The sequence below is a fragment of the Balaenoptera ricei genome, chromosome 3 (assembly GCF_028023285.1).
Source record: "Balaenoptera ricei isolate mBalRic1 chromosome 3, mBalRic1.hap2, whole genome shotgun sequence".
In the NCBI taxonomy this organism is placed as follows: Eukaryota; Metazoa; Chordata; class Mammalia; order Artiodactyla; family Balaenopteridae; genus Balaenoptera; species Balaenoptera ricei.
This window is the reverse complement of record NC_082641.1, coordinates 173,896,401-173,924,284: the sequence shown is the minus strand read 5'-3', so window position 1 is coordinate 173,924,284 and position 27,884 is coordinate 173,896,401. Positions and strand designations below refer to the sequence as shown.

The 27,884-nt window shown below is 56.3% G+C and overlaps 2 protein-coding genes and 1 long non-coding RNA gene across 8 annotated transcripts; 2 read left to right on the top strand and 1 right to left on the bottom strand.

The window, feature by feature from the left end:
* Positions 1-49: 49 nt before the first annotated feature.
* On the top strand, positions 50-8,051 carry DDX39A (DExD-box helicase 39A). Of its 3 annotated transcripts, none has more exons than XM_059918310.1 (11): positions 50-162; positions 3,822-4,033; positions 4,167-4,294; positions 5,149-5,241; positions 5,605-5,788; positions 6,495-6,613; positions 6,942-7,073; positions 7,162-7,271; positions 7,375-7,519; positions 7,657-7,804; positions 7,900-8,051. In XM_059918310.1, exons 2-11 carry the CDS (start codon positions 3,826-3,828, stop codon positions 7,914-7,916), a joined length of 1,284 nt encoding a protein of 427 aa, XP_059774293.1. In that variant the 5' UTR covers positions 50-162; positions 3,822-3,825; the 3' UTR covers positions 7,917-8,051. The 3 variants fall into 3 exon arrangements, with proteins under 3 accessions (XP_059774293.1, XP_059774295.1, XP_059774294.1); XM_059918312.1 differs by lacking the exon at positions 50-162 and adding an exon at positions 200-265; XM_059918311.1 differs by lacking the exon at positions 50-162 and adding an exon at positions 2,805-3,056.
* Positions 8,052-8,152: 101 nt separating this feature from the next.
* On the bottom strand, positions 8,153-23,783 carry ADGRE5 (adhesion G protein-coupled receptor E5). 4 transcript variants are annotated; one of them, XM_059918306.1, is made up of 20 exons: positions 23,540-23,783; positions 19,983-20,033; positions 19,646-19,765; positions 18,918-19,073; positions 15,685-15,816; positions 14,980-15,126; positions 14,371-14,520; positions 14,237-14,283; positions 14,030-14,107; positions 12,597-12,774; positions 12,406-12,513; positions 11,962-12,185; positions 11,194-11,373; positions 10,186-10,377; positions 9,706-9,932; positions 9,514-9,580; positions 9,285-9,376; positions 9,031-9,199; positions 8,839-8,943; positions 8,153-8,754 (listed from the first exon to the last, which is right to left on the bottom strand). In XM_059918306.1, exons 1-20 carry the CDS (start codon positions 23,577-23,579, stop codon positions 8,725-8,727), a joined length of 2,493 nt encoding a protein of 830 aa, XP_059774289.1. In that variant the 5' UTR covers positions 23,580-23,783; the 3' UTR covers positions 8,153-8,724. The 4 variants fall into 4 exon arrangements, with proteins under 4 accessions (XP_059774289.1, XP_059774288.1, XP_059774290.1 ...); XM_059918305.1 differs by having other exon boundaries at positions 8,839-9,199; XM_059918307.1 differs by lacking the exon at positions 14,980-15,126.
* Positions 10,241-15,986, top strand: LOC132363021 (uncharacterized). Its single transcript, XR_009502529.1, has 3 exons — positions 10,241-10,303; positions 14,590-14,698; positions 15,615-15,986. It is a non-coding gene; the product is annotated as an uncharacterized LOC132363021 (long non-coding RNA).
* Positions 23,784-27,884: the final 4,101 nt, after the last annotated feature.

The window sequence follows — 27,884 nt, the reverse complement described above, 5'->3', positions numbered from 1 at the left end:
CATCGCTTCCGCCTCTTTTGAATGAAATGCGAGCGGTCCAGTGAGCCGAGCTGCAGTCGGACGCACGAGACAGGAAGCGCGATAGCTCGTGTCGGGGCGCGCGACCGGTAACAGGAGTCGGTTGGCGCTCCTCACAGCACGCGGAGGCGAACGAGGAATCAGGTGAGCGGCGGGCTCACGCGCGGGGCCGCGGTGTGGAGACGTCGGACCTGCAGGCGAGCGGGCGATGGGAGACGCCAGGGGTTGAGGGAAGGACGAAGACTGGGTGCGAGACGAGGGGAGGCGGGGCGGTTGTGGTGTCCGGCGCGCGCGTTGGCGGCCGTTGGGCGCTGGGACGCACGCGCAAGGGGCGGGCCGGCCTTTGGCGCGCGGTGTGCGGAGACCGCTTCTGGCAGGGCCTGTCATGGCCGCCCGCGGGCTGAACCCGGTTCTGGGAGGCCTGCCTGTTCGAGGAGGCCCGAGGCGATTCGGGGAGGGCGTCAGGGGGCGACGCCGGGGTGTGGCGCCGCGGTGGGAGAAGCCGGAGTTTATAGACCTGACGGTCTTCTCCGAGTTCGAGAGACTCTCCCCTCCCCCACTCTTGCGTTTAGGACTCGTGGTTCCAGAGATTTCGGGCAATAAAGATATTCAATAAGGAACAAACTCTTAGGTAGAAATTCTCTCTGGGGACACTTCAGGGTGAAAGGGTACGCGTGCGAGTCAGAGTTGTTACTTATTCTGGTGTCAGCTTTCAAGTTAATCAGCTCTTGGGGCCTCAGCTGTCTCGGCCACCCTCTCTGGGTGGAACAAACACCGCCAAATCCTTTCCTGATCTAATTTGTTTTGCGCTTTAGATCCTGTCTAGTCACTTAGTCTAGAAAATTTTGTATATCAAACTTAGTCTGTCCCCACATTTGTTTCCCCATCAAAACAAAAAGACTTTCAATTCCTAATTTTTTTTTTTTTTTAATACACTATCTACTCCCAGATTTGAAGTCCAGAGTAGATGACTCTGGCTCTTTTCTGTCCGAGGTTCTCCCAGGGGGTGGTCCCACCCTGTAGGGTGTTCCGCCATCTTTTTCCTTACTTAACAATGCCCCCACTGTAGTTAATTTGGTGTCTGGTTTTCCTTGCTGCTGGTCTCTTACCCCATTCCATCTTCTCTGGAGTAACTTGCTCTTGGGCAAATCCTGATTGAGTCACAACTCAAAAACTTAATCAGCGATTCTTTATTGCTTAGTAAATTAAGTATGAATGCCCTGGGCTTGACCAGCTCTTCCAGCTCTGTCTTCTGCCTCTACTTCAAGCAGCCAGTCCTTTCCATTCCCTGAAAGGGTCTGGTGGTTTCTGGACTGGCCTTTGCTGGCTCCTGTTCTTCTCTCTGATGCCCGGGGACTGACTCCTTCGTGTCTTTGCCAGTGTTGGTATCAGATTGCTTCTTTCAAGAATCAGACAAGGATACATGCTTAACTTTAGCCCCTAAACTCTGCTTTGAGGCCCTGATTCTAATTCCATTCATTCAGCCATTGCTGTTGAGTGCTTACGCATGTATGTCAGGCCCTGTACTAGATGCTGGGCTGGCATGACTGGAGGGGGTTCATTTTCAGTTGGGCCAACGGGAAATGCCTTTTTGGAGAAACAGAGGTCTGAAAGAAGTGGGAACAGCAAGTGCAAAGGCGCTGAGGCATGTTTGAGGCACAGCAGCAAGGCCAGTGAGTGAGGGTGATGGGGGAGATAAGGTCTGAGTGTAAAGGGAGTCAGGTTGTGTGGGGCTTGATAGGCCGTGGTGAGGACTGTTTTATTCTGAACACAGGGTGAACCTGTAGAGGGTTTTGAGCAGAGGAATGACATTCTCTGACTTAGCTTTTATAGGCTCCCTCCAGCTGCTGAGGGGCATGGAAGGGGGAGTCGGGGATGGAAAGCAGGGAGACCAACAAGGAGGCTATTGGCACAATCCAGGCAAGAGATGATGGTGCCCAAATGTCCGTCAGCTGACAGTGGATAAAATAACTGTGGTATCGCAGTACAAAGGAATATTATTCAACCATGAAAAGGAATTATGTACTGATACACGGCTACAATGTAGACGAACCTTGAAAGCATGTGAGTGAAAGAAGTCAAACTATCACGTGTTGTATAATTCCATTATATGAAATGTCCAAAATAGGCAAATTCATAAAAAGACGATAGATTAGTGGTTGCCAAAGGGAGTTGGTGGCATAGGATGGTAGCTAAAGGATGTAGTCTTTTTGAGGAAATGTGTGCTAAAGCTGATAGTGGCAGTGATGGCGCATATATATGACTGTACAAGAAACCACTGAATTGTACCTTTTAATTGGTGCCTTGTATGGCATGTGAATATCTCCATAAAGCTATTCTAATCTAAAAAGAAAGATGGCAGCCTGAGACTGGCAAGGTAGCTGGGGTGAGAAGTGGCCTGATTGACCTGGCGGGATTCGTTGGCTGATAGAACAGGGAAAGAGAGAGAAAAGACAGAACAGTTTAGAGAATGGAATTGCCTTTTTTGAGACGGGGGAAACAGGCCTCCATTTCCAGGGGGAGAGGTGAAAGAGGCAGCTAGGTAACTGAGTATGGGGTCTGTGTCTCCATAGAGGCACAGTTTGGGAGGCTGCACAGAGGTGGTTAAAGCCCTGGGGCTGATGGTCACAGAGAATGAGTGGCAGAAGGGCCAGAAATTGGGCCCGGGACCCTCAGCATCCAGCTCAGGAAGAAGAGGGACTGCTTTAGTACTTCCACCCCCTAGTCTGGAGGCTGGGTTGCAGCAGGGAGGACAAAAGACAGTATTCTCATGTTTGGGTCCCTTGCAGCCTGCACCCAGTAGGCGCTCTGTATGTACTGGATTAAACGAAGCCAGGAGGTGAGCGTGCTTTGTATTAATTCCATTTACCACCTCAGCTGTGTTCTTATTGGCTCTGGGCCCAATGGGAGGTCTTTTCATGAGAGCACTTAATTGTTCCCCTGTGCAGACCACAAATAGCAGGAGTAGCTGGGCCTGGGCAGACACTGCTTCCTCACAAACTCCTGTCTCTCCAGCATCCTGGCAGCCACATATCCAGGTCGGGAGTGGGAAAGCGGGGTGTGGGGGGGTCCTGCCCCGTGTAGGCTGGGGGGGTCCTTGGGGAGTGAAGGGGAGGGGACTCCTTGAAGCTAGCTGGTCTGAGGCCATTCATTAGAGCTGAGACCTTGACCTTGATGCTGAGAAGGAGGCATTCGTGCAGGGACTTGGAAGCAGTGCAGCAGTGCGTTCCCAGGGGTGGGGGTGGGCGGCCCGAGCTGGAGTAGGGGCTCGATGAGTATCAGCAGCCAAATAAGGCTGGGGGTGGTTTGAAAGGGGTGGTGTGGAATGAGGTGGGCAGGGGCCAGTGGGGAGGGTTGCGAGTGGAGAGGAATTGGGGTTTCGCTTCGAGCAGTGGGAAGCCCTTGGAGGTGGAGGGTGTGGGTGCACATGTGGGCGTGGCTGGCAGGGTGCAGGGACAGGCGAGGTGGCTTGGCGGGGCGTGGTGGAGATGTGGCCACAACAGGCAGAAGCTGGGAGGTGCTGCACAGATGGAGTGGTGAGACCTGCTGTTGGAGTCAGTGTCGGGGGTGAGCTAAAGAGGGATCGGAGGACGATGTCCGGTCTTGACTTCAGTGGCTGGGTGGCTTTCTGTGCCAGCTCGCAAGAGCTGACGCCAGCACCTCGCCCCTCTGGGACCTGTGTCAACAGCCTGCGGCCTCTGTGCAGCCAGCTCCCTCTTCTCCCATGCTGGGTGGGTTTACCTGCACGCATCGGTCACCTTAGTTGCTTCCCTCAGCCCTTCCCTCCCTCCTCTGTTTCTCAGCACCATGGCGGAACAGGATGTGGAAAACGAGCTTCTGGATTACGAGGAAGATGAAGAGCCCCAGGCTCCTCCAGAGAGCGCTCCAGCTGCCCCCAAGAAAGATGTCAAGGGTTCCTACGTTTCCATCCACAGCTCTGGCTTCCGGGACTTTCTGCTGAAGCCTGAGCTCTTGAGGGCCATAGTGGACTGTGGCTTCGAGCATCCATCCGAGGGTATGCCTCCCTGGTCCTTCCCGCCGAGGCCCGCCTCTGACCACCTCAGTGTGGTCCCCTCAGCCAGCCGGTGAGGGGCCTGCGCAGAGGAAACATCCGGTTTCTGATAGCTCATGTGCTCTCTCCCCCTCAGTCCAGCACGAGTGTATTCCACAAGCCATCCTGGGCATGGACATCCTGTGCCAGGCCAAGTCAGGGATGGGCAAGACAGCGGTTTTTGTGTTGGCCACCCTGCAGCAGATTGAGCCCGTCAACGGACAGGTGGGTGGGCACCCTCCTTCCTAGGCCCAAGCTACCCGAGGCAGCAGGAGTCATGGCTCCTCTTTTTAAAAATCCCTGTTCCCGCATCCTCTTTCTGGATTTTTAAAATTAAACACAGTACTTAGTTGTAACAAAATCGCCCCAGAAACGACAAGCCAAGAGAAAAAACTGAAAAGTGCCCACAATTTGACCATCCAGCAAGATGGCTGTTATTTCCATATGTGCTTTTCTAGATCGTGCACACTTACGGAGGTGGGATTACACTGAACATGGTTTTGTTCCTGTTGTTATTGCTGATAGGCCATAGCTGTACTTCTCATGTCGTGAACATTGTAGTCCCCTGTTTTGGGGGATAGTTGAGGTGCATGCTGGTGTTCATTCTTGACATGCTGGGGCACACATCCTTGGGCTGTGTGTGGGTGCGCGAGCCCTTGTTACCGACCTTAGGGTGGATGGTCAAGGAGAGGAGGATTTCGTTCGAGGCCACGGTGTGGGCTCAGTGCTTGGTGTTGTGGGCCAGGGGGCAGGGGCAGCCTCCCCCCGGTGGCCACAGGCCGGCCCGAGGGCAGGCTCAGGAAGCTGTTAGCGTGGGGCGCGTCGCCAGCTAGGCTGGGTCTAACCCTTACTGAGGCCTCAGTGCAGGACCTGGCGTAGGGAGACACAGCTGAGGAGCTGTGAGAAGACACAGGGAATGAGCACCAGGTGACGGGCTGTAAGAAGATGGAGGCATCTGGACTGGGCCTTCCAATGACCCGAGGGGTGGGGGCCGCCAAGGGGTGAGCACCGGCGTGGGCTCTGGCCTGGGGAGGACTTAGGGGACTGTCTTGAGTGTCTCTCCCCGACCGGCCCCACAGGTGACGGTCCTGGTTATGTGCCACACTCGAGAGCTGGCCTTCCAGATCAGCAAGGAGTATGAGCGCTTCTCCAAATACATGCCCAGCGTCAAGGTGAGCCCCTCAGGCCAGGTTGGGTGCCACGTGGTCCTCTGCAGCCTTGCTGGCCTCAGCTCTAGCCCAGCCAGCATTAGCCAAGCTTGGCTGCAGCGGCTGCCTTTGAGGTTTGTGGTGGTTTATGCTCCTTAAAAGCTTGATGAATTATGCATGGCCCCCAGAGGCCTGTGCCGGTCCCAGCCCTGGGACTGCTTTTCGGTGAAGCTGGGGCCAGACTCTCAGGCCTCCACTGGCTCCAGGCACCAGGCCTGGGGTGCTGGGGGGCCGCTGGCGGGGCCGTTAGCTGAGCGACCGTAGGCACAGGGTGGGGTGTGAGCTTTTGGCCGCCAGATGGTTGAAAGCACCTTTCCGCCTGCACAGGTGTCTGTGTTCTTCGGGGGCCTCTCCATCAAGAAAGATGAGGAGGTGTTGAAGAAGAACTGTCCCCACGTCGTGGTGGGGACGCCGGGTCGGATCCTGGCACTTGTGCGGAACAGGAGCCTCAACCTGAAGAACGTGAAGCACTTCGTGTTGGACGAGTGTGACAAGATGCTGGAGCAGTTGGGTGAGTGTCCTCGCTGGGCCTGGGGGCTGTGGAGGCCCACGCAGCCGCACCCTCCTCGCCCTCGCAGCCCCCCAGGCGTCAGAGCTAGGCGGGCCCTGACACGGCAGGCCGGAGGTTTCCCCGAAGTGGGGTCCCGTGGGTGGCCAGCACTCAGGTCTCCTGTAAGCAATTTTAGGGAGAGTTCTGGTGTTGGCAGAGTGACCTGCTTCTTCTGAGCTTAAGCTTGAGTGGGACCATGGCGCCCCACGTGAGCCGTATCCAGGCACACGTCCCCGTTAGCCCTCAGAGTACCGCGGCCTCGCTGCCTGCTGGGTTAGTTCTAGGCCCCTGCCTGCCCTCAGTGAGCCCTGACAGGGCCGGTGGGAGATGGGGCTTGTGTCCTGGGAGGCGGCTGCAGCTCTCACCCCAGCGGCTGTCTCTGCCTCAGGCTCCCCTCCCTGAAGCGTGGCTCGAGGCGCGCTGGCACGGCTGCTCCGCTCTGGCAGCGTGTAAGTGGATTGCCGCTCCTCCCGCGCCTGTGCTCACCCCGAGTCCGGGCCTTCAGGCACCTGGGACTCTCCCCTCCAGCCAGTCCTCGCTCACACCGCCCTCGTCATGGTGCCAACGGCTCCCTGGCACAGGTTGGGAGGGGCTGGATCTGGTCTCGGGTGGGGGTCGTGGTCTGGCAGGCGCTCACGTCCACCTGTTTCTTGCCCTCCCCACCCAGACATGCGGCGGGACGTGCAGGAGATCTTCCGCCTGACACCCCACGAGAAGCAGTGCATGATGTTCAGCGCCACCCTGAGCAAGGAGATCCGGCCCGTCTGTAGGAAGTTCATGCAAGACGTGAGTAGAGGCCAAGACCTCGGTGCAGTAGTTTTGGCCTCCTAGAGTCCTTGCTGCTCCCCCACTCCCACACTGCCCTCATGGCACACGAATGCTGGGAGGCCAGCAGAGCTCTCTTCCTCGCTTGTCACACTGGGAGCTGAGAGCTTGGTCTACACTAGAGCCAGACCAGACCCTAGATGCAGCTGCTGAGAGAGAAGTATTTACTGGGGTACAGCAGGCTCTCTGGAAGCATTACAGCCAAGGAGTCGCTCCTGGAAGGTTCTCGGCAGGCAGGACGCCCAGAAGTAAGCCCTGCCTGCCCCTTCCTCCTCTCCTTCCGGCGCAGCCCATGGAGGTGTTTGTGGACGACGAGACCAAGCTCACGCTGCATGGGCTGCAGCAGTACTACGTCAAACTTAAGGACAGTGAGAAGAACCGCAAGCTCTTTGACCTCCTGGATGTGCTGGAGTTTAACCAGGTGATGCTTCCGCACTCCTGTGGCCTGTCCTGGGGCTCTAAGCCTTTGGGAGGGATTCTGGCCTTGACTGCCGCTCCCTCCCTCACAGGTGGTGATATTTGTGAAGTCGGTGCAGCGCTGCATGGCCTTGGCCCAGCTCCTTGTGGAGCAGAACTTCCCAGCCATTGCCATCCACAGGGGCATGGCCCAGGAGGAGCGGTGAGTGCACGCCGCCCTCAAAGCCCCAGGCAGGCCCCTTGGAGGGGAACACCGCCCAGGATCCCTGTCTCTGATGGCCGCCCCTTGTTCCTCCTGCGCCCAGCCTGTCACGTTATCAGCAGTTTAAGGACTTCCAGCGGCGGATCCTGGTGGCCACCAATCTGTTTGGCCGAGGAATGGACATTGAGCGTGTCAACATTGTCTTCAATTATGACATGCCCGAGGACTCAGACACCTACCTCCACCGCGTGAGTGGCCCCCCAGAGGTGTCCCCTCCCTGGTGCCCCCTTCCCAGGATTGGTGTTGGATGAGGACCTCTCCCTGCTTGTTCTCAGATCCCCAGCTTGTGTCCTGTGGCCTGACCCCTGCTCCTGTCTCCCTGCAGGTGGCCCGTGCGGGTCGCTTTGGTACCAAAGGCCTGGCCATTACATTCGTGTCTGATGAGAATGATGCCAAAATTCTCAATGATGTCCAGGACCGGTTTGAAGTGAATGTGGCAGAGCTTCCAGAAGAAATAGACATCTCCACATACAGTAAGTGGCTCAGACAGGGCTGGGGGGCCATGGTGGTGGGGCCCTTTCTTCCCCCCGCCCCCTCCTCACTGGCCTTCCCTGTATGTGTCTTACAGTTGAGCAGAGCCGGTAACCACGTGCCCGGATGTCCCGGAGCCTCCCTGCTTCCCATGTGTTGCTTCAAGTTCTCTTCCTAGGTGACAGTGGGCCTTTCTTTTTACTGTTTAAAAGCTGTAGATTTGTGTAAGAATAAATTTTTATTATGGAAGCCTGGCTCCCACCATGTCTGTTTCTGTCTGTCTCGGCATTTCGTGGACACCATGGGCCTGGTCTCCGAGTCCTTAGCCAGGAAGAAATGCCACTTTCTATGTCAATATGATATTTAATTTTAAGTGTCAACACTGGAAGGTTTATACAGATACAAAACATTACACAATATCCACAGCCTTCACATCAGTGAGAACCCTCTGCCCTGGGGGCAGATGGGCCTCTGTACCATGAGCCTTCGGCCCTGCCCTCCTCCCACCCCTGACCTCAGTCTTAGCTTAACCGGTGCTGAGTCCCAGCACCCTGGCCTCTTGTTCTGTAGCAAAGACAGATGAGGGGGGAGGGCCAGGCTGGGCACAGGAGCCCTGAGTCTGTCTGGGCCTTGTGTACCAGGGCAAGGGGCTGCAGTCCTGGGCCAGCTTCTGCCCCTACCCTGGGTCCTGGCTGGGGTGGAGCTGAGAGGCAGCCAGAAGCAGGCCCAGTAGGTCCGACTCTCCACCCTTGCTGGGTATTCTGGAGTTCGGTGCCAGATGGCAGGTGTCACCCTTCTCTCCATGGTGCGTATGGGGACCAAGGCAGGAGGGAGCAGAGCAGTGGGAGAGGAGAGGAGGTCTTCAGCATGTGCAGAAGCTGCTGAGGCCACGGGAGCCGCTGGCCCGGCCAGAACCGCGCCTTCACATGCCAGACTCTGAGGGCCTGAGGGCCTGGAGAGAAAGGAGCCCCGTGAGAACTGATCCCAGGCCCAGCTGCTTTATGGCCTGCACCCCCGCTCCAGGCTCAGCCCTTACCTGAGTCTGACTGTGGCTGGAGCCAGACCCAGAGGTGGATGTGGCGAACTCGGAGTACTTGTTCCTGGTGACCATGCAGGCCCACCTCCGGTACTCTTCCCTCACCTGTGGGGCACAGGGCGCCAGGTCAGGGGAGGAGGGGGCCCCCGGACTAGGGTCCCAGCCCCGCCCGCAGCCCTGCCTGCAGCCCACCTTCTTGTTGAGGAGGCAGTACAGCACAAAGAGGAAGAGGCCTTGCAGGCAGTTGAGGATGCTGAAGGTGTAGCACAGCACCCAGCTACTGTGGTCGAAGAGGAACAGGCCGAAGACCCAGGTGCAGCCCAACACAAAGAGCTGGGCGATGGCGGTGACAGTCAGCACCCTGTGGGGAGGTGGGCAGTTGCCGCGTAGGGTCCTCACCTCACACACCCACTCCTGCCAGGCCCCCTCCCTGCCCCTTCTCTCACCTGGCCTTCTTTAGTTTCTTTATGTCTGGGTTGATTTCAGAAAACTTCTGAGTGAGCTTCCAGACAGTAATCACGAAGATGACAGCATTGCACTGGGTGGGGAGCACAGAATTCGGATTAGGGGGTGTCCTTGGAACTCACAGGGAGAAAGCCGGGGTGGCCGGCTCTGTGGAACCAAGCACCTCAGGTTTCCACAGGTGTGGGGTGGGGTGGGGAGCGAGGCAGTTACCGAAACGATGAAGGTCACAGGTCCCAGGAAGCTCCAGAGGAAGCCGTTGGCGTGGTCCAACCAGCAGCTGGGCGAGAAGGGAGGGGTCTGGTCAGCACCCAGGAAACCCAGAGGGGAGCCAGAGGGGAGCAGGGGCACTGTGTTTGGGTGCAGCCTCCACGCCCTGGCCCTCTCCCACCACCTCGCACTCACTATTGGGGGCGGCCGTAGCCCTGGATCTTGATGGCTGCCGAGACGGCCACGATGAACAGCGGCACGCCGTAGCCGATCAGGCACAGCCAGCGCTTTCTCAGGCCTTGGCCTTGGAACACGCGCACCACGAGGAAGTAGAGCTCCACGCCCTCGAGGCTCATCCAGCAGAAGGCGGCCAGGAAGCAGTAGTGCAGCAGCCCGGCCACCAGGCGGCAGCGCAGCCCAACCTGCGGGGCGGGGGCGGGGCGGAGGGACAGAGGGGCGGGTGACGTCAGCGGTGGGCGGGCCCGAGGCCGGATGGCAGGCGGAGTCAGGGCGTGGACGTGCGAGGTTAAAGCGGGCGAATGGGCGGGGCCCTGGGCTTCCCGGGCCCGACCACCGGACCCAGCTGGGAGTGGGCGGGGCTATTCCACTCCAGGCCTTCGCAGGTAGGTCTAGCGCTCAGGCGAGAGTGGGGCCTTCCACGGGGCGGGGCCTCACCTGGCCGCCTTCGTTCTCGATGCCCACCAGGAAGATGGTAGAGCCCACGAAGAGGCAGATGCAGAGGTGCAGGTGCACCGTGGTGCGCGAGCCCTGGATCGGCCGCACCAGCAGGAAGGTGAGAATGCACAGCAGCAGGCAGACCAGCGACAGAGCCAGTCCCACCTTGGTGATCAGGGCCAGCTTCCAGTCCTGGATGCAGGACGGGGTGGGCGGGACTCGATTAGCACTCTGAGGCCTTCCTGCCCTCCTTGTGGGCCCCACCACCAACACGCACCTGGGACCTGGCCTGTAGGACTCTGATGAGGTGGCGCATCTCCCCCCCACCTCCTCTGCCATCAACATCTGAGTAAACCTGCCGTGTCTCATCCTAAATACCGCCACCCCCACCCCCATGGGTGCAGCAGGGATCCCTAGTTCTTCCGGATGGGCTTCCCCACTACACACCCAGACAGCTCTCCTGAGAAGGTCCCCAGTGAGGCCTCAATGGCTGCAACCCTCTTTCCCAACACTGATGAGCCCACCTCTCTGACCCTCATCTCTTGCCCCTCCTACACCTGGCCACAACTATGAGCTCCTCAAAACCCACATTTTTGTCCTTCCTGGGCCTTGGGCCTGGACCACCAGCCTCCCCTACTCTGCCTGGCCCATTCCAGGTATTCACATGGCCCAGCGTATCTATGGATCCCTCTGAGGCCACATACAGAAAGTGGTGCTCCCTCAGGAACTTTTAGGGATATTTAACAACTTGTTAGGGGTGAGCGGTCAGAGGGGCACTGGCCGGAGCAGAGCCTGCAGTGCCAGGCCACTCTGTTTAGTTGCTGGGTCATGTGGAGGCCTGGGGGGGGGGGGTCCCAGGGAAGGGGCTGGGAGGTGTGGTGTAGGGCCACCTGTGCTGTGCAACCATATAGAACCAGGTGGACCGTATCCCCAAGAACCAGCTGCCTGTCTCACCGAAGCCAACCGTGCCACCTGTGGGTTTTTGAGGATGGCCCCTGGTCTGCTCACCTCCACATCGTAGTGGGCCATGAGGATGGCAAAGCTGCTCAGGTGATTGCATTGGCAGGTGGTGCTGCCATTCCCGCTGCCCAGCGTCTGGCAGCCCGAGGTGGCCCAGTACCCTCTCCTGTTGCTGTCACTCTTCCAGAAGGCACAGATCAGCTCCTGCCGTGTCCCGGGCATCTCCCACTGTGAGCAGGTAGGGGCGGTGGTAGAGGTTAGCCTGGAACCAACTCTTGGGTGCTGGGCTTGGGTTGAACCCAAAGAGGGCTGTTTTTCATTTGGCATTTGTCTACTGAGCACCTACTGTGTGTGTCAGGCCAGGGGACACGGGAGTAAACAGGGCAGACACAAGTCCCTGTCCTTTTGGGGCTGACATACTAGTGGGGGAGACAGACAGAAAATAATAAACCTAATAAATATTCAATAAGTAAACTAGACAGTGTTAGAAGGTGCTGAGTGCAAAAGAAAGAAAGAAAAGGGCAAAGAGGAAAGGTGGGGCGTGATTACAGATTGTAATTTAAAATAAGCAGGTCAGGGAAGGCCTAGAAAAGAAGGTGACATTTGAACAAAGACTGGAGACAGGTAAAGGACTGAGTCATGTGGAGGAAAGGTGTCCCAGGCAGCGGGCACAGCAAGTGCAAAGGCCCTGAGATACCTGTAAGGAAGGAGCAGAGTGGGTGGAGGTGGGGAAACAAATGCTGCAGAGGGACCACGGTGACCTTGGCCATGGGGTGAGCAGTAGGGCTGATCCCCCCTCCCCACCCAAGGACTCACAGGGTGGGAGAAGGCGAAGGTGACCTTGGAGTTGAGTTTATCTGTGTTCGTGTTGCTCAGAAAGACCAAGTTGACGGCTGAAAGAAGCCTGAGCTGGGCGCCGCGGACGGGACTTTCGTAGATCTCTTCCAGCTCGGTTTGCTTCTCCGAGTCCAGGTCCAAAGAGGCGTTGGCCAGCAATTTCTGCATGTTCGGGCTGGAGAGGATTCCTACCACGGTGGGGCCTGGGGGACAGACACGCTGGCTATCTTCTGCTCTGCTTCCTTCTGTGCCCCATCTTCCCTCCAAAGATGTCTAATTCAGGCTCACCAGTCCACTGTGATGCCTGGCGTCCCTCCCCATGGGTCAGTTTTCAGTTGCTGCATATTCTGAATCTCACCCCTAGCCCTATCCCAGCTTCTCCATCCCTCTCCCTCAGGTGCCCACTCCAGATCCTGCCATTACCGGACTGCTCGGCTCCAGCTGCCACGGCCCAGTCCAGCAGCATCCTTGCATGGCTCTGGCCCACGGTGATGTTTCCACTCCCCTGCTCCTGGACCATCAGGGACAGCTCTGAGGGGAGAGGGGGCAGTGATCAGGGGCTCTGGGTGTATGAAAGGGGCCCGGGGCTGCGGCGGGGCAGGACAGGGTCTCACCTGTGTCCCCAGGCGAATGGTAGATGAAGGAGCCTCCAGACATGGCTTTGGCCAGGGTCCTCAGGATTTGTTCGAGGCCTGAGAACAGGTAGGTGGCTGTGTGGTGCCTGGAAGACAGGTCCAAGGCCTCCAGGTCCCCTGGGGTTTTCAACAGGTCATCCACTGACATGATGAGGTACTGTGGGTGTTGGGTGACAGCTGCTGGGTCATTGCACCACAGGGGCTGCCTGAAGGACCCTGATCTCACCTCCCCTCACCCCGCCCCAACAACTGGGGTACACACTGGAGAACCACCTGGGTTGCCTGGGGGGACAGACACAGGGGAATCTTCAAGACACTGCAGTAGCCAGAAGACAAGTAAGGGGACTGAGTATATGCCTGTGTGCACGTATTATAACAACAACAGCACTTAACATTTATCAGGCACGGGCTTTATGTCAGGCCCTTTTCTAAGTCTGCACTGCCCCAGAACAGTTGCCACGAGCCACAGGTGTCGCTTGAAATATGGCTCCACGTTGAAATGGTAATAATTTGAATCTACTGGGTTATATGCAATTTTCACATTAATTTCACTTGTTTACTTTTACTCTTAAATTTATTCTTTACTTTTCTATTTTAAAAGTGTAGCTACTGGAAAATTTTAAATGACACAAGGGGCTCACATGTTTCTCTCTCTCTCTTTTTTTTAATATTTATTTATTTATTTTGGCTGCGCCGGGTCTTGGTTGCAGCACGTGGGATCTTTGTGCGGCATGCGGCATCTTTAGTTGGGGCATGAAGACTCTTACTAGTTGCGTCATGCATGCGGGATCTGGTTCCCCGACCAGGGAACCCAGGCCTCCTGCATTGGGAGTGTGGAGTCCTACCCACTGGACCACCAGGGAAGTTCCTCACATATTTCTCTTTTTAAAAGTTATTATTATTATTTTTTAGGGGCTCAATATTTCTACCAGGCTAAGGACATATGCCAAAACTTACGTATACTGCTTATACTGTGTGCCAGACACTATTCTTTGAGCCTTACTTCTATTAGTTCATTTAAACCTTTTCACCAACTGTATGAAGCAGGCACCATTTATGAAGTGAGGAGACTGAGGCCCAGAGAGGGGGAGTCACTTGCCTGAGGTCACACAGCAGGAAGTGGCAGCGGGTAGGATGGGGTGTATTTGAACCTTGAGGCCTGGCTCCAGAGGTGAAATTCTCAACTGCTTCATTCTATTGCCATTATATCCCTCTCAAATGTGTGTGTGTGTATGTGTGTGTGTACCTTTTGGAGTGCGTATGTATGTCTGTGTTTGTACAATGTATATATATGGTGTGTGTATATTGTGCATACAGACACAGAGGCCCCTGCTTGGGCATCTCCACTCACACGGAAGCATCCTCCAGCCACCCCACGCTGTCCTGGGGTTCCCCCCAGGGCCTGCCCTTACCTGGATGGTTTCCTGGGTCAAGGCTGACTTGAAGTCTATGCTCATTTTCTGGACTCTTTCAAAGAAGCCAGAGAGACTCTGGAGAGAGGGAACAGAAGGGGGGTCAGAGAACCTCATCCTGGATGGGGGAGCTTGGGGAAAACGGGCGGACAGAGTGAGCTGGGTGGAGGGATTTCCTGCCTCCTGCTCCCTGCTGGGGCCACTCACCTGGCTCTTGATTTCAGGGGGTGCGGTCCAGGTGGGGAAGGAGATCTCTGCAGGGGACAGGACAGCAGTTCATTAGGTGTGAGAGTGTCTGTGCTTGTTGTAGGAGGGGTCTGGGGTCAGGTCAGGACAGGTACCTTCGCAGGAGATGGCGTCCACTTGCTTATCCTGGAATCCGGGTTTGGGCACCCAGCCTTGGCGGCAGTGACACGTGTATGAACCCACGGTGTTGACGCAGATGGTGGAGTTGTGACACTGATGCTGCCCGGAGCTGCACTCATCCGTATCTGGGGACACGAAGAAGGGGGTCTGGCTCTGTCCCAGCCCTGATGAGGCCCCTCTTTTTCCCATATTAGTGCCCCCTCCCACCTCCCGGAGGTGATGCCGCCTGGTGACTGCATATCCTCGAACGGTGGACGCTGAGGTTATTTATGGGAAGTGTGCAGAGTTCTGACACATTAGCAGGTGAGCCCCCTACAGATAGGCAGGTTGTGAAAATACTGAAGTATCTTCGTCTCAGTTAGTAATTAGCTGCTGCCTGGAGTCCCTGGGAGCTTTTCTCTTGGCACCCCAGCTCCTTCTCCAGGACCCCCAGATGTTTTGACATTTAGCCTCAAAGGAATTAATGCCTGGCACAGCAGGGCTCCCCCAGCATTCTTTCTGTTTGGTTTGTGTGGGTGCCACTGAATATGTGATCAGATGTTTTGAGTGTGGGTCTCCAAGAACATAGCATCTGAGCTCTGAACCTTCGCAGACGGTGTTGTTTGGGCCGCTGGCGGCCCCAGGAATTGGCTTCCAGCCTGGACGGCAGTGGCACTTATAGGTGCCCACAAGGTTGAAGCAGTGGCTGGAGCTGTGGCATGGGTTTCTCCCCGAGGTACATTCATTCACATCTGAGGACAAAGCCAGAGGGTCAGGCGGCCCCCACTTCCACTTCTCACTGTACCTGCTTATCACTGCCCAGCACCAAGGACCCCACTGTGATTGCACGTGCCATCACCTGGTGACCTTCAACTTCACCCTCAAAGCACCTTAGGGTAGCCTCCCTGCAAGATGGGCGTGGCAGGGGCCCCACTCTATAGGCGGTAAAACCAGGAGGGAGACTGAGTCATGGGGTTTGGAAGTCCAGCCCTGGACTGGGGTTCCCCTTCTGGGAACAGGAAGTGACAGCTTCCTCTGCTCGAATGTGACAGATGAGGAAGGGGCGAGGTCTGGGGGATGTTCACGGGGGCAGGGAACTCCACAAGGGAACCCCAGGCCCAGAAGGCTCTGCCGCCTCCCTGGCCTGTGGTGGGACCTTTCGGGGAGGCGAATCCTTGGGCAGGGCCCCGGCAGGCCCTTGGCATTGCAGGAACCTGAGGTTCTTCTCCCTCCTCCTCAGGCTCCAGGAACCGCCTCGACTCCTTCTCCAGCTCCAGGCCATCCTCACACTGTCTTCCCAGGGCCTCTACCTGTGCACAGTCTCGGGTCCTCCAGGTTGAGCTCCAAGCCGGGTGGGCACTGACAGGTGTAGCTGCCCTGGGTGTTGATGCAGATGCTGCGGCCTTTACAGATTTTGGGTTTCTGCTGACATTCATCCACATCTGCAAGGGGAAGGAGAGGATGATGGATGCCTGCAGCTGTGGACAGCCTTCTGGGCTGGGGGGTTGGCCACATTTCCTGGCCTAGAAGCATCCAGAAGGGCCCGCTCTCTCTTCCCCGGTGAGTGGGTCTTTTCTAATTCACATGGAGGCATCCTATAGGTGAGCATGGCAGCCCAGATGTTCTGTTGTCCAGATGGGGCCAGGAGTGACCCAAGTCCTCCCCTGTCTGCTGGCTCTGGCTCTCTCAGCCTCCCTGGGAAGCTCCCAGCTGTGGTGGGTGCCTTCCTGGGAACTGAGTGCAGGAGAGATGCTGTGTTCCCTGAGCAGGGAGGCCCCATCTTGGCTCCCGGTGATGGACTCTGTCCTGACTCCCCCAGAGTGAGTGCTGCCAGCTGAGTTCTCCTTGGATCCTGGTGACCCTGGCGGGACAGCACTCTCCTATCCACGCTCACTCTGAGACTCCAGCCGCATGGAGATGGACCACGACCCACCCCTGAGCCACGTCCCTCAAGGACGAGGCTTTGGGGCAGTGGCACAGAAAATGAGGGTGATGCCGGAAAGGCCAGGGCCACCTGGGCAGTGGGCACCAGGCTGTGCTGGACAGTGGGGCTGATGTCTGACCAGGCAGCCTTGGGCCTGTGAAGGTGCCTTTTTCTGATTCCCACGAAGGCATCGCCTAGATTGGCAGGAAGTGGTGAGAATCCACATCTGAGCAAGGCGTGCAGTGGGCAATGGCTGAGTGGCTGGAGCAGGGAGCAGGTGCTCATGCATGAAGGGTGGCAGGTGTTTCTGTCATCTCGGCCCTTGGCCTCTCACCAGGGACGTAGACCCGTGGACCCTGCTGAGTGGGGTCAGCCTCCCATCTTCTGTCCCCAAGTGGTCTGGGTCATCGTGGGGCCTGGGTTGATCTCTTCAGTAGAGCGTCAGGCCAGGGGCAATGGTCCCTGATGACAACCTCTCTTGTCATCTGGTCCAGATGGGAGCCTCTTTGTTCATCTGATTCTTCCAGCGTGTTGGGGGCTCGATGTCACCCTGCCCACCCCTGACACAACGTCCTCCCAGGCCCCAGTCATCAGAGCTGCCTCAGGTCCGTGAACTGGAATTACTGGGGAGGGTCAGGGTGGAGCCTTGTGTGGGGAAATAGACGGAAGCTGAGCGGCTGAGAATTGGTGTCAGGGTGCCAGGAAGCATCTTTTCCAGGCAGGTTTCTGAGCCAGGGCAGGGCTGGCCAGGGACGGTGGGCCTGTCCTTGAATCTCCCTCCTCCCGCATTTCTGGACAGGGTCCCAGGGTCCACCATGGCCCAGGGGGTCTGAGAGGGCCCCAGCGGGGCAGGTCTCCTCCCAGCAGTCACTAACAGCGGCGAAGAGGGCAGATATTGTGCTGGAACACACGGTGCTGTGACCTCACTGAGTATCTTGAATGCCAGCCCCTCTTTTGTTTCATGCAAATAAGATGCCAGGTGGCCGGGGGGATGTTCCAAACATCTGGAAGTGACCCTCTGCAAAGGGTTCTGAGCCTTGGGGTTCAGAGAGGGTTGGGAGATGAGGTAGGTGCACAGGACGGCCCTCTGACGCCTGGAGAAAGTGGGATGAGGAACCCAGGGAGCAGCCTGTGTCTCCTGCCCATAGCAGACCCCACGGCCAGGACATGCGTGGACACATCCTCAGGTGCGACAAAGGTTGGAATGCTGAGGAAGGGGTGCACAGACAGTCCAGCTGAGCCAGTCACAGAGCTAGGTCTTCAGGCAGCAAGCTCTGGTCCAAACCAGCAGGCTGCTCTCTCGCAGTCACGCTCCTTGAGGTCCGTAGAGGTCCCTCTCACACCTCACTCTTGTTCATCCGTGTCTCTGCAGGGGCTCACAACAGTGGGTGGGTGGCACCCCCAGTCAAGGCACACTGAGTGGGCTCCATGACCACCATGTGCAGTTGTGCAGGTTGCTGACTGCACAAGGGTGTCCAGCCAAGGAGGCAAGTGGGAGAGGAAAACCAGCTCACTCTCCATTCCCTAAACACACCGTATTCACCTGGAGATGAGGGACATTTTTCCAATTCACATGAAGGCTCTAGCCAGGCCACATGTTTCAAGCATAGCGTACCCCCACAGAGGCCCCTGTGGACCAGCAGCACCTCCACATAGATGCAGGTCCTCTCTTCCCTCCCACCAGGGAGGCTCTGCCGCCCTCCCTCTGCAGGGCAGGAGGGAAGGCGCTGGGACCAAGGTAGCAGCAGGGTGGGCCTATGGACCCTACTCAGAGTCCTCTGGACCCTGGGCTCAGCCTCCTCCTCACCTCCCACCTTCCCCTCCCCATCCTCAGTATTCGTGTCTAACCCCCTCTCTGGACCCCTCTCTGGAGTCGTGGCTCCTGTCTGTCCACTGCTGGCCCCATCTGCCCCTTTCCCTGCCTGCCTGACCCCTCTGGAAAGGGGGCAAAACCTGGTGATGTGTGGAGACCAGGCTCCTCCTGGGTCCCTGGTAAGGGGATGGACTGGGACAGCTGCTCCTGAGCACGCACCGTGGGGCACGAACCACAGGGATGCCCATCCTGGAGAGGGTGCATTAACTCATAATCATTATAATTTAAAAACCCAAGAGCCGTCACTGTTTTGTGTTTTGTGATCTCCTATACCTTCCTGGCAATTCTATGAGGTAATAAGCACCACTGGTCACCCCCTTTTTACAGATGGGTAAATTGAGGCACAGAGAGGGGAAGTAGCTTGCCCAAAATCACACAGTTACTAAAAGGCAAAGCTACTTTTGTTTTTATCTGTAAAAGATAGAGACTCTAAAAAAAAAGCAAAAACATACACTCACAATAGTATTATCACATCTCACATGTTAACAGTGATTTCTGAATAAGTATCCTGGCCAGTGTCACACACACAGCTATCAGGTGGCAAAGCCAGGATTTGGGTCCCTGGCTCATGCCGCCCTGCCTCTCTGCGCAGGTGGGAAAGGCACAGGTACAACTTTCCCAACTCAGACCTGGGTGCTACACCTGTAACCAAAGCCCTGACCCCTGGATGCTACAGGAATGACTCAGTATTTGGGTGACCCCAAACCTCCTGGATGGAGAGGTGGAAGATGCAGGGTCATTCTTACCTCGACACGTGTTCTCACTCTCATTCTTGAACGTTGTTGCCCCAGAAATAAGCTCATATCCTGGGCTGCACATGCAGTGGTAGCCCCCTTCCGTGTTCTCGCAGTCTGCTAATTTTCCACAGGACACTGTCAAGGGTGGTCCGCACTCGTTGATGTCTGGAACACAGCAGGGCAAAGGGTCACCTCCCAAAGGCGTGAGTTTGGTCAGGGCAGAGATCCCCATCCCCTACCTGGCTCCCCAGCACTGGTCCTGATGGTTAATCAGTGTCTTTTTAGAAAGAATTAGACTCTCAGGCAATACTGCTGAGGCTGGGCTGTGGCTGGAGCAAGCCATTCCTGAAGCTTGTCTATCAGCTCTGCTCTTCTTGGCCCTCTGGCTGGCACCTCAGATTGGGACACAGTGGGAACTGCTTAAGTGGGGGGTGGGTGGAAGCTCTGCATCCCCCTCCTCAGTCCCGAAAGGGCAAACTGAGGCACAGACTCCAGACTCCTGGAGACACAGCTCCTCTCTCTCCAGGAAGCCATGTTTATTCATGTCTCATCTCTCCATCTCTCTCATAGCTTTTCCTTTCTCTTTTTTCTGTCCTTGATGATGGTCCTGAGGAGAAAGGCTGAAGCCCCCAACCAACACCCATGTCCCCCCACAGGCATTGGACTGTACCCCACAATCTCTGCATGTCCCTCCATCACCCCCAAGCCTCTGTACCATCACCCCCAAGCCTCTGTACCATCACAGCTCTCCAAGAAGTTGGTGAAGATCTCCCCAGATGAAGAACTGAATCCCGGAGTGCAGCGGCAGGCGGTGCCATTGACACATGAGGAGTTCAGAGGGCACCACGGAGCACAGTCTGTGGGGATGGAGACCTTGGTCAGAACGTGAGGGCTGAGTCAGGGGCTGGGGAGGGGGGCAGGATCATCTCCATAAGAGGGTGTGCTGGGGAGGCATGACCCTGGCCTTCCCCCTGCAACAGGCCTCTCTCCTGTTTGGGCTGAGGGGGTGGGTGAGGGTCTAGGGCCCCTTCCCCAGGCTCCGGCTGTGGACTGAGTTGCTCCCAGCAGACTCACCCCTAGTGTTCTGGGATCCAGCTTCCGACAGAGTCAGCAAGACACACAGCACTGGAACAGAGAAGGGGAGGGTCAAGGGGGTCACCAGAGCAGGGAAGGGCAGATGCAATGCTAAGAGAGAAGCAACTGTGGAAAGGGGGCTGTTGGCCCGTCCCAGGCTTGGGCTCTGTCCATTGCTCAAGGAGAGAGTGAGTATGTGGCACCTCCCAGAGACTGGACACCCATGGCCAGAGGGTCTGCCACCTGCCACCTGGAGGTGGGTTTCAGAAACTGAGGGATGGAGAAGGGGCCCAAGCACCGAGGGGGTCCTGGCTCCCGCGGACCTGTGGGCTCTGTGGGCAGCAGTTCAGTAAACAGACTGGAGCCTGGCAGCCGCAGTTCAAATTCTGGACTGTGGTCAGGTTACCTCATCTCTCAGAGCCCCAGCTTCCCCTTCTGTAGAATGGGGATGGTGACGGGACCCATTTCCTAGAGTAGTGTGAGAAGTAAGCCTGCGAATATCACCTGGTGTGTCAAAGCGTTTACTGTCATCAACGTTTCTTTTCTTTTTTAAAAAAAAATTATATGGGATTATAGTTGATTTACAACGTTGTGTTAACTTCAGGTGTACAGCAAAGTGATTCAGTTATACATATACATATATTCATTCTTTTTTTTTTTTTTTTTTTTTTCCACACCGCGAGGAATGTGCAATCTTAGTCCCCCGACCAGGGATCGAACCCGTGCCGCCTGAAGTGGAAGCTCAGAATCTTAACCACTGGACCGCCCGGGAAGTCCCACATGTATTCATTCTTTTTCAGATTCTTTTCTCATAGAGGTTATCACAGAATATTGAGTAGAGTTCCCCGTGCAACGTTTCTCTATGTAAGAATGAGGGGGTTGGAGGAAAAGGACTGGGTGTTTTCTCAGATCCTCCCCACCCCCGAATCTAAGATCTTCCAGCCCGCACACCCGTCCTCGGGGACACAGGTGCATGCACACCACGCCCACAACATCTGTCAGCCCTCATGGCTGTCTTGAGACCCAGTGGTGACATTTCACCCCAGCCTCCCCTGTGCACAGGAAGATGTTGTGGGCTCACGTTGGGGGCGGTGCTGGACGAGCACCTCCGCCCCGGCTGTACCTGCTGCTCAGGGGCACCCCACTCTCGAGGCCTCCTCAAGTCATCAGGGGCTTCAGAGGTGGGAATCTCCTCACGGTTCACCAGAGAGAGACAGACAAGAAGACAGAGATGGAGAGAAAACAGAGATGAGAGAGAGGGAGAAAGAGGGAGACAGAGACAGAGAGATGAGGAGAGACAGATGGAGAGAAACAGAAGTTAAGACAGTGATAGAGAGAGAGGGACAGAGAAAACAGGACACTCAGAGAGAGACAGAAATGGCAGAGATTGGACAGAGAGACACAGATATGGAGATTGAGAGAGAGATAGAGAAAAACAATTAGAAAGGGGGTGGGATGGAAACAGAGGGAAAGGGAGCGAGGCGGGGAGGGCAGCTCAGCAGCAGGCGGGGGCATGGGGAGGGCTTGGGGGAGGCGTCCAGTCCCTGCCCACGTGGGAATGCCAGGGAGGCAACGCAGACCCCAGCAATCCAGGGAGACCCAAAAGGGGCGGTGGGCGGAGGGATGGGGGCCGGGAGGAAGGGCAGGCATGAGTCACTTCCTGGGCCAAGGGAAGGGATGACTCATAGCTCGTTGCCTTTGGAGGGAGCTCCCAGGGGAATTCTGGGGTCCATCATCATGAGAAAAGCTTGCGGAGCTGTCAAGGGTGCAGGCTGGAGGGTCCCCTGACCACTCAGCCCCTAGGTCCAAACTTGATACCCCTCAGGCTGGCGGTGGGCAAGAGTCCCTCCCACAAGCACTCCCAGCCAAGGTAAACTGAGGCTGGAATGTCCTTCCCCTCCCTCGTGTGAGGATTTCTCTCGTCCTCCTCTCCGGTCACCGGGCGTGGCTAGTTTCCCCCTCGGCTGGGGCTCAGTTCCTCTTTGCAGGACACACCACAAAATAACCTTCCCTGGTAGGATGGGACCTGGGCTGATTTGTCCCCAGCTCCCAAAGTCCCCAGTAGCAACTTTCACGTTCACAACTGCCCTGTTTGTGTCCATTCTGCAGATGGACAGACTGAGGCTTGGAGCCCAGAAAAAGATTCAGGAAGAATCTGGTGAACAGAGGAGCTTGGAAAAGGTGGAATTGATGGGGTCAAGGTCCCCAGATGCTGCAGGGGGATGGGACAGTTGTTTTGTGCCCTGTGACCTCTGCCCCGGCTGGGCTGGGCACTGCTCCCCCACCACGGAGGCTCTTGGGCCAGGACTTCTCCATCTGGGTCCTTGGAAGTCGCCCAAACAGGAGCTGGGAGTGGAGCGGCTGGTCATCTGCTCCCAGTCCCATCTGGTTTGCATTCCCGCTGCCGAGCCCTGAGCCGTAAGATTCCTGGGGTGGGGACGGGACAGTCATCCTCTCCTTGCTCCTCCTGCTAAGGACCCCCCAGTCTACCCCCCAGACCAGCCAGTGAAATAATAATAATAATAATAATAATAATAATAATAATAATAATAATAATAATAATAAATACCGTTTACTTAATACTTAATTCTGCAAGCCAGGAATAGTTTGCATACAAACTCAGTTAACCTTTAACACAGCCCTGTAAAGTGAAGACCAGTCTTGCCCCATTTTACAGATGTGGAAAGTGAGACTCAGGGGCTGCGAGATCTGGTTCCAGTGACACACCGCCCCCCATCAGGTGTGCCCCACACAGATTCCAGTTTCTTGCTTCCCAGTCTGGGAGCCACTGGACTCACGCCTGCCATCCCGGGCCAGCACGGGGAAGCCCGCCCCTGTGGCCCGGGGAAGCTCTGGTTGGTACCCCAAATGCCATTTCTTCATTCTCTTTGTTGCTTGGTTGCTCTGGCAACCAACTGTCCCCCGATAACCGGTAGAGCCACCCTGGGTGGGGCGGGAAGGGAGGCCCTGGGGAAGTCGCAGCAAAAGTCAAGTTCAAACCCTCCACCGGCAAAGTCCTTTCCACCCGCAGCTGAGTCCAAGCTGGGCCTGGGGGAGCCAGAATGAGGGTCTCTGGGGCTGCCCCTTGCCACTGAGACAGTGGGGGACAGGTTGGGGGTAAGCCCTCAGTGGGGAGGTCCCACCCCCAACCCCCCAGCCCTCCAGGCCCCCAGCACTCCCCTATGCCCGGCTGTCTTCAGGAGTCCCAGCACTCGCTTTTTGCCCCTCTCCTTCCCCAAACCTGTTTCCCTGCTTTGGAAGCAGCCCCCAGAGTGGCTCCAGTAGAGAGCTCAGAGATTTCTCTGGGAGAGGGGGCAGGCTCTTAGAGCGCCCTGAGGGATCCTGCCACGGCTTGGGGGTGCTGGGCACTACCAGCCCCTCTCCCCATGTGCCCTCAGCGCCCGCCTGACCATGTGGCTTCCTCCGAGGCTGGCCCCAGAGCTGCCAACCGCACTTCGCGTTTCTCCCCGGGGAAAAGGGGGCCGGAGCTCCACATGGTGCTGTCAGGGGCTCCCTTGCTGCCTGCTCCCAACCCCACGGGGCCCCCAAATTCTCACCGTGAAAGACGAATGAGGCAACGCCGTGGGGGCCTCCCATGGTCTAAGCTGCCCGCAGGGGAAGCAGAAGATAGGGCAGGGCTTCTCTGTGTCTCCAGGCTGGGCAGCTGTGCAGGCTTCCCCAAGGCCCGCCAGCCCTTTATAAAGGCGGGGGCAGCCACTGGCCCAGGGCCCTCCCTGGAACTGGCAGGGCAGCTGAAAGCCAACAGGAAAGTGCAGTGAAAACACAGACCCAGGGGCGCTTTGTGTGCACGCGCGCGCGCGCGCGCGCACACACACACACACACACACACACACACTCTCGGAAGTGGCATAGTGGTACAACCTGCCCGTTGAGTGTCTGAACTCTCTGGCCCCTGTGTACTCGGGTTGGCTGATCCCAGGGGCAAGGAGGAAGTCTTGCCTTGTCTGGCATTTAGGCTGGGGAGGAGCCACGTCCGAAATGATAGCTCAGGGCACCCACGTTGGGGGACCACCCTGTGCTCGCTGCCTCATCGGGCTGAGTCTCCAGGGCCGGCCTCTGAGCTAACAGGACCCTCCTCCTCTGTTTTCCAGTTGAAGAAACTGAGGCACAGAGAGGCCAGAGTCCAAAGAAGAGCTGGGGGAGGGACACAAAGGGGCCCTCATGGATGCCAGGCTGATGCCAAGAAGAGAGACTGCGGGACCTCGGGGCCACCATGCTCCTGGAGCTGGCCTTTCTGGGTCAGCGTCTCACCTGGTAGGAAACTTATATTTTGGGCATTTCTGGGCACTGCACAGAGTGCAATAGAGAAACACATGATAAGAGAGATGTTTTCCTTTTCAAATAAGTCATATGACTGGTTTATCTTGAGCCTCTGATCATTTTTTTAAAAAACACTATTATTTAGAAAGCACTTCATCTGAGCCAGACCTGATTTGCCTAGAGTTATCTCTTTATCTATTTTAACTCACTTACTCCTCGAAATACCTTCGAGGCAGGTGTTGCTATGATTCCCATTTTGCAGAAGGGGAAAACTGAGGTACAGGTAACAAGTGGCTAAGCAGAGATCCACAGGTAGGCAGCTCAGTCCCCAGGTCCCTGCAATGAGCCCAAGGTCCAGGAGAAAGTCTCTGTTGGGTGCTAACACCTTGGTGGCCCTGAGGTTTATCCAGCTAGAATCCATGGTTTTATGTTCCTTGTGTTCTTATTTATTTGTAAATTTACAGACTATTTGAGGCAATGAGAAGGGTTTCCCAATCAGGACATCAATATAAAGATTCTTTTTTAAATGAATGGATTCAAGGATGCAACAGCTTCTTAGAAAATTAAATAAAATATTAAGTACATAATAGTTTAAAAGGGGAGGATTGCAGTCATGGAAAAAAAAGGTCACTCATGGCCAAAGGCAGAGAAGCATTATCCCAGGGATGATGGAGCACCCCTAGTCCTAAAATTAACCCCTTCATGCTCTTGCTGTCCCTTTGACCTGGACAGGGCATGGAAAGGGGTCCCATCAGGGTAACTGAGGTCTCTCTGTGCCTCAGTTTCCTCAGGGGGAGGGGAGTGGACATGGGAGGAGACTGGGAGGGGAGGGGGCCAGACCAGGCCCAAGGGGGATTTTTGGCTTTTTCCCCTTAAAGCTGGAAATTCCAGGGCTGGACATGCCCCCCCTGCCCACAGGCCCACAGGTCTGACAGCTGGTGCTTGAAAAAGCTGGGGGGTAGGGGTTCCAGCCTGGGGGACCCGCTGCCCGAGGGTTGCAATCATGCCTTCTCTTCCCCCAGGGATGTGTCTTGAGCCCTTGGAGCAGGTCTAACCATCCTGGGACTCAGTTTTCCTTTCTGGTGAATTGGATTCTAATTCCTGCCTACTGGCCTCACAGAGCAGGGTAAGGAAGGAACCAGTGATACAGGAGAGAAGGACTGGGGAAGGCACGAAGAGGGACATCCCCCCCAAACCCCACCCCAACTCCTTTCCTCTCCAAGTGGCCCAAGGGTGCCTGGGAACAACTGAGTCAGATCTCATCCCTCCTCTGCTCAAGCACCCTCCATGGCTCCCACCTCACTCAGAGTAAAATCCTAAGTCCTTCCTCGGCTCCTAAGGCCCAGTCTGCTCTGCTATGTCACCTCCCTGCCCTCACCTCCTCCCACTCTCTCCTTGGTAGCTTGGCTACAGTTTTTCCTTATGGAAAGCACCAGGCATGGCATGACCTCAGGGCCTTTGCACAGGCTGTTGCCTCTGCCTGGAGCACTCTTACCCAGAGAACTAGATAACCTCATGGTTTGCTCCCTCCTCTCCTTCATGTTTTTGCCCAAACATTCCCTGACCTACCCCCTACCCCCCGTCCCCATGTCATAAATGTAATCCTCCGAATATTCCCTACTTTTTCAGTTCTCTGTCGCCCTTCACCATCCCCCCATCACGAAATTTACCTACTTAATTTGTTTACTGTCTGCCCCCTACCCTGCCTAGACTGTCAGCCTGGAGGGCAGGACTTTGGTCCATTTGTGTCTCTGTAGAACCAGAGCAAAGCCTGCACCCAGTAGGGCTGCATAGTTAGTAATACTACCCTCCACTGAAGGAAGCCCACTACAGGCTTCATGATCTTGCCCCTGCTGAGGTGTCACAGTGTTTCTCCCCCTTTCCTCTGCCCTGAAGTTCCAGCCCCAAAGCCCTGGACAATCTCGAGAACTCTGTCCACAACGGTGTGAGGTAGGGACATGCATCCCTGTTTTTCAGATGGAAAACCAGCACTTGGGGGGTTGGGCCACTGGCCTGAGATTCCTCAGCTAGGAAGTAGCAGATCCAGGACTAGTCAGCCAATCATAATGATAGTATTATTTATTATATCATATTTTTATTTTTATTATTATAGCTGCCATGGTAACACATCATCACAGTGGATGACAGTATTCATCCAGCGCCTACTATATACCTGGCTGCCCTCTAATCACTTTGCAGGGATTGAACTCACTTATCTTCCCAGTAGCCTAGAAGGCAGGTGCTGTGATTTCCATTTGGCAGATGGGGAAACTGAGGCACAGAGTAGTAAAATGACATGCACAGTCACAGGGCACCACCATCTCATATCAGAGGTCTTGGACAAACCCAGTCTCTTCCTCATTTTATTTTTTTTAAATCTATTTAGTAATAAGTAAGAGCGGTGCTGTGGGAGATCATGTACCTTTTTTTTTTTTGGCTGCGCCGCATGGCTTGCGGGACCTTAGTTCCCCGACCAAGGATCGAACCCATGCCCCCTGCAGTGGAAGGATGGAGTCCTAACCACTGGACTGCCAGGGAATTCCCCATGTTTTGGACCGTGTGGTCTTGGGTGGGTGATGTGGCCTCTCTGGGCTTCAGTTTCCCCATCTATGAAATGGTCAGAACCTCGCAGCAGGGCTGGTGAAGATGATAAGAGAGTGAGTGGATTGCAGGGATATAGCTGAGAGTAGACAGTGAACTATAGCAGTGGCTGTTAGGATGGTACCCTTTTCTTTGCTGCCCTCTGCGGTGGGGAGGGAGATGAGGGGACCCCAATGTCCTGCCCCCTGGCTTCTTGTGCCATCAGCCCATGCCCAGCACCCTCACAAGCCCAGGCTGAGAGAGGGGGTCAGATGGGGTCTTCGGGTAGAGGGGGCATAACAGGAAACCCCCTGGAAGGGAGACAATGGCAGAGGAAGGGGCCGGGCCAGCCCCCATGCGGATGAGCCCAGCTGCTGGCTCCAGGAGGACGGCACAGCTATTGTGAGGCCAGACAGCTGTCTCTGCGCCAGGAAACCCCATGGAGTGAGGGAAGGGGGTGGGAGGCCAGAGGCTGATGGCCTTCAACCTGGGGAAAGGCCCAACAATGGGCCCATTGTCTCCTCCTGCAGGCTGGACACCTGGGTTCCCTTGAGACCAGGCCTCCAGAATCCACCTGACCAGGGACTCCTGGTGCAGACTCAGCCCTGCCCCAGCTGGCATCCTCCTAAGCCCTGGCCCCTACCCGGCCCGGCCCAGCCTGGGGAGTTGGGAGGCAGCAGCAGAGCTGGGCCGTATTTATAGTTCCCTGGCACTGCTGAGCAAACCCCTAAATATAGAAGCTGAGCTATTTGGGGCCACGGCCCTGGGGCAGAGTTGGGGGGGGCACTGCACATGTGCCTATTTAGCCCGGGCCCCCAAGACTGCGCAGGCCTCTCAGTCTCCCGGGGCTGGGGCTATGGGGGTCTCAGGGGCACTTTGTACCCCGTTTGAATGGAGGATAGAGGAAGATGTGGAGGAGGAGCCCAAAGCCAATGAGAGGTGAAGCAAGAAGCTGTGATGCCTTAGAGGGCTGCGTTTAGGGCCAAGGAAGGGGCACGGGGTCCCAGTGCCCTGTTCCACCTCCTCCCTCACCCCGAACTG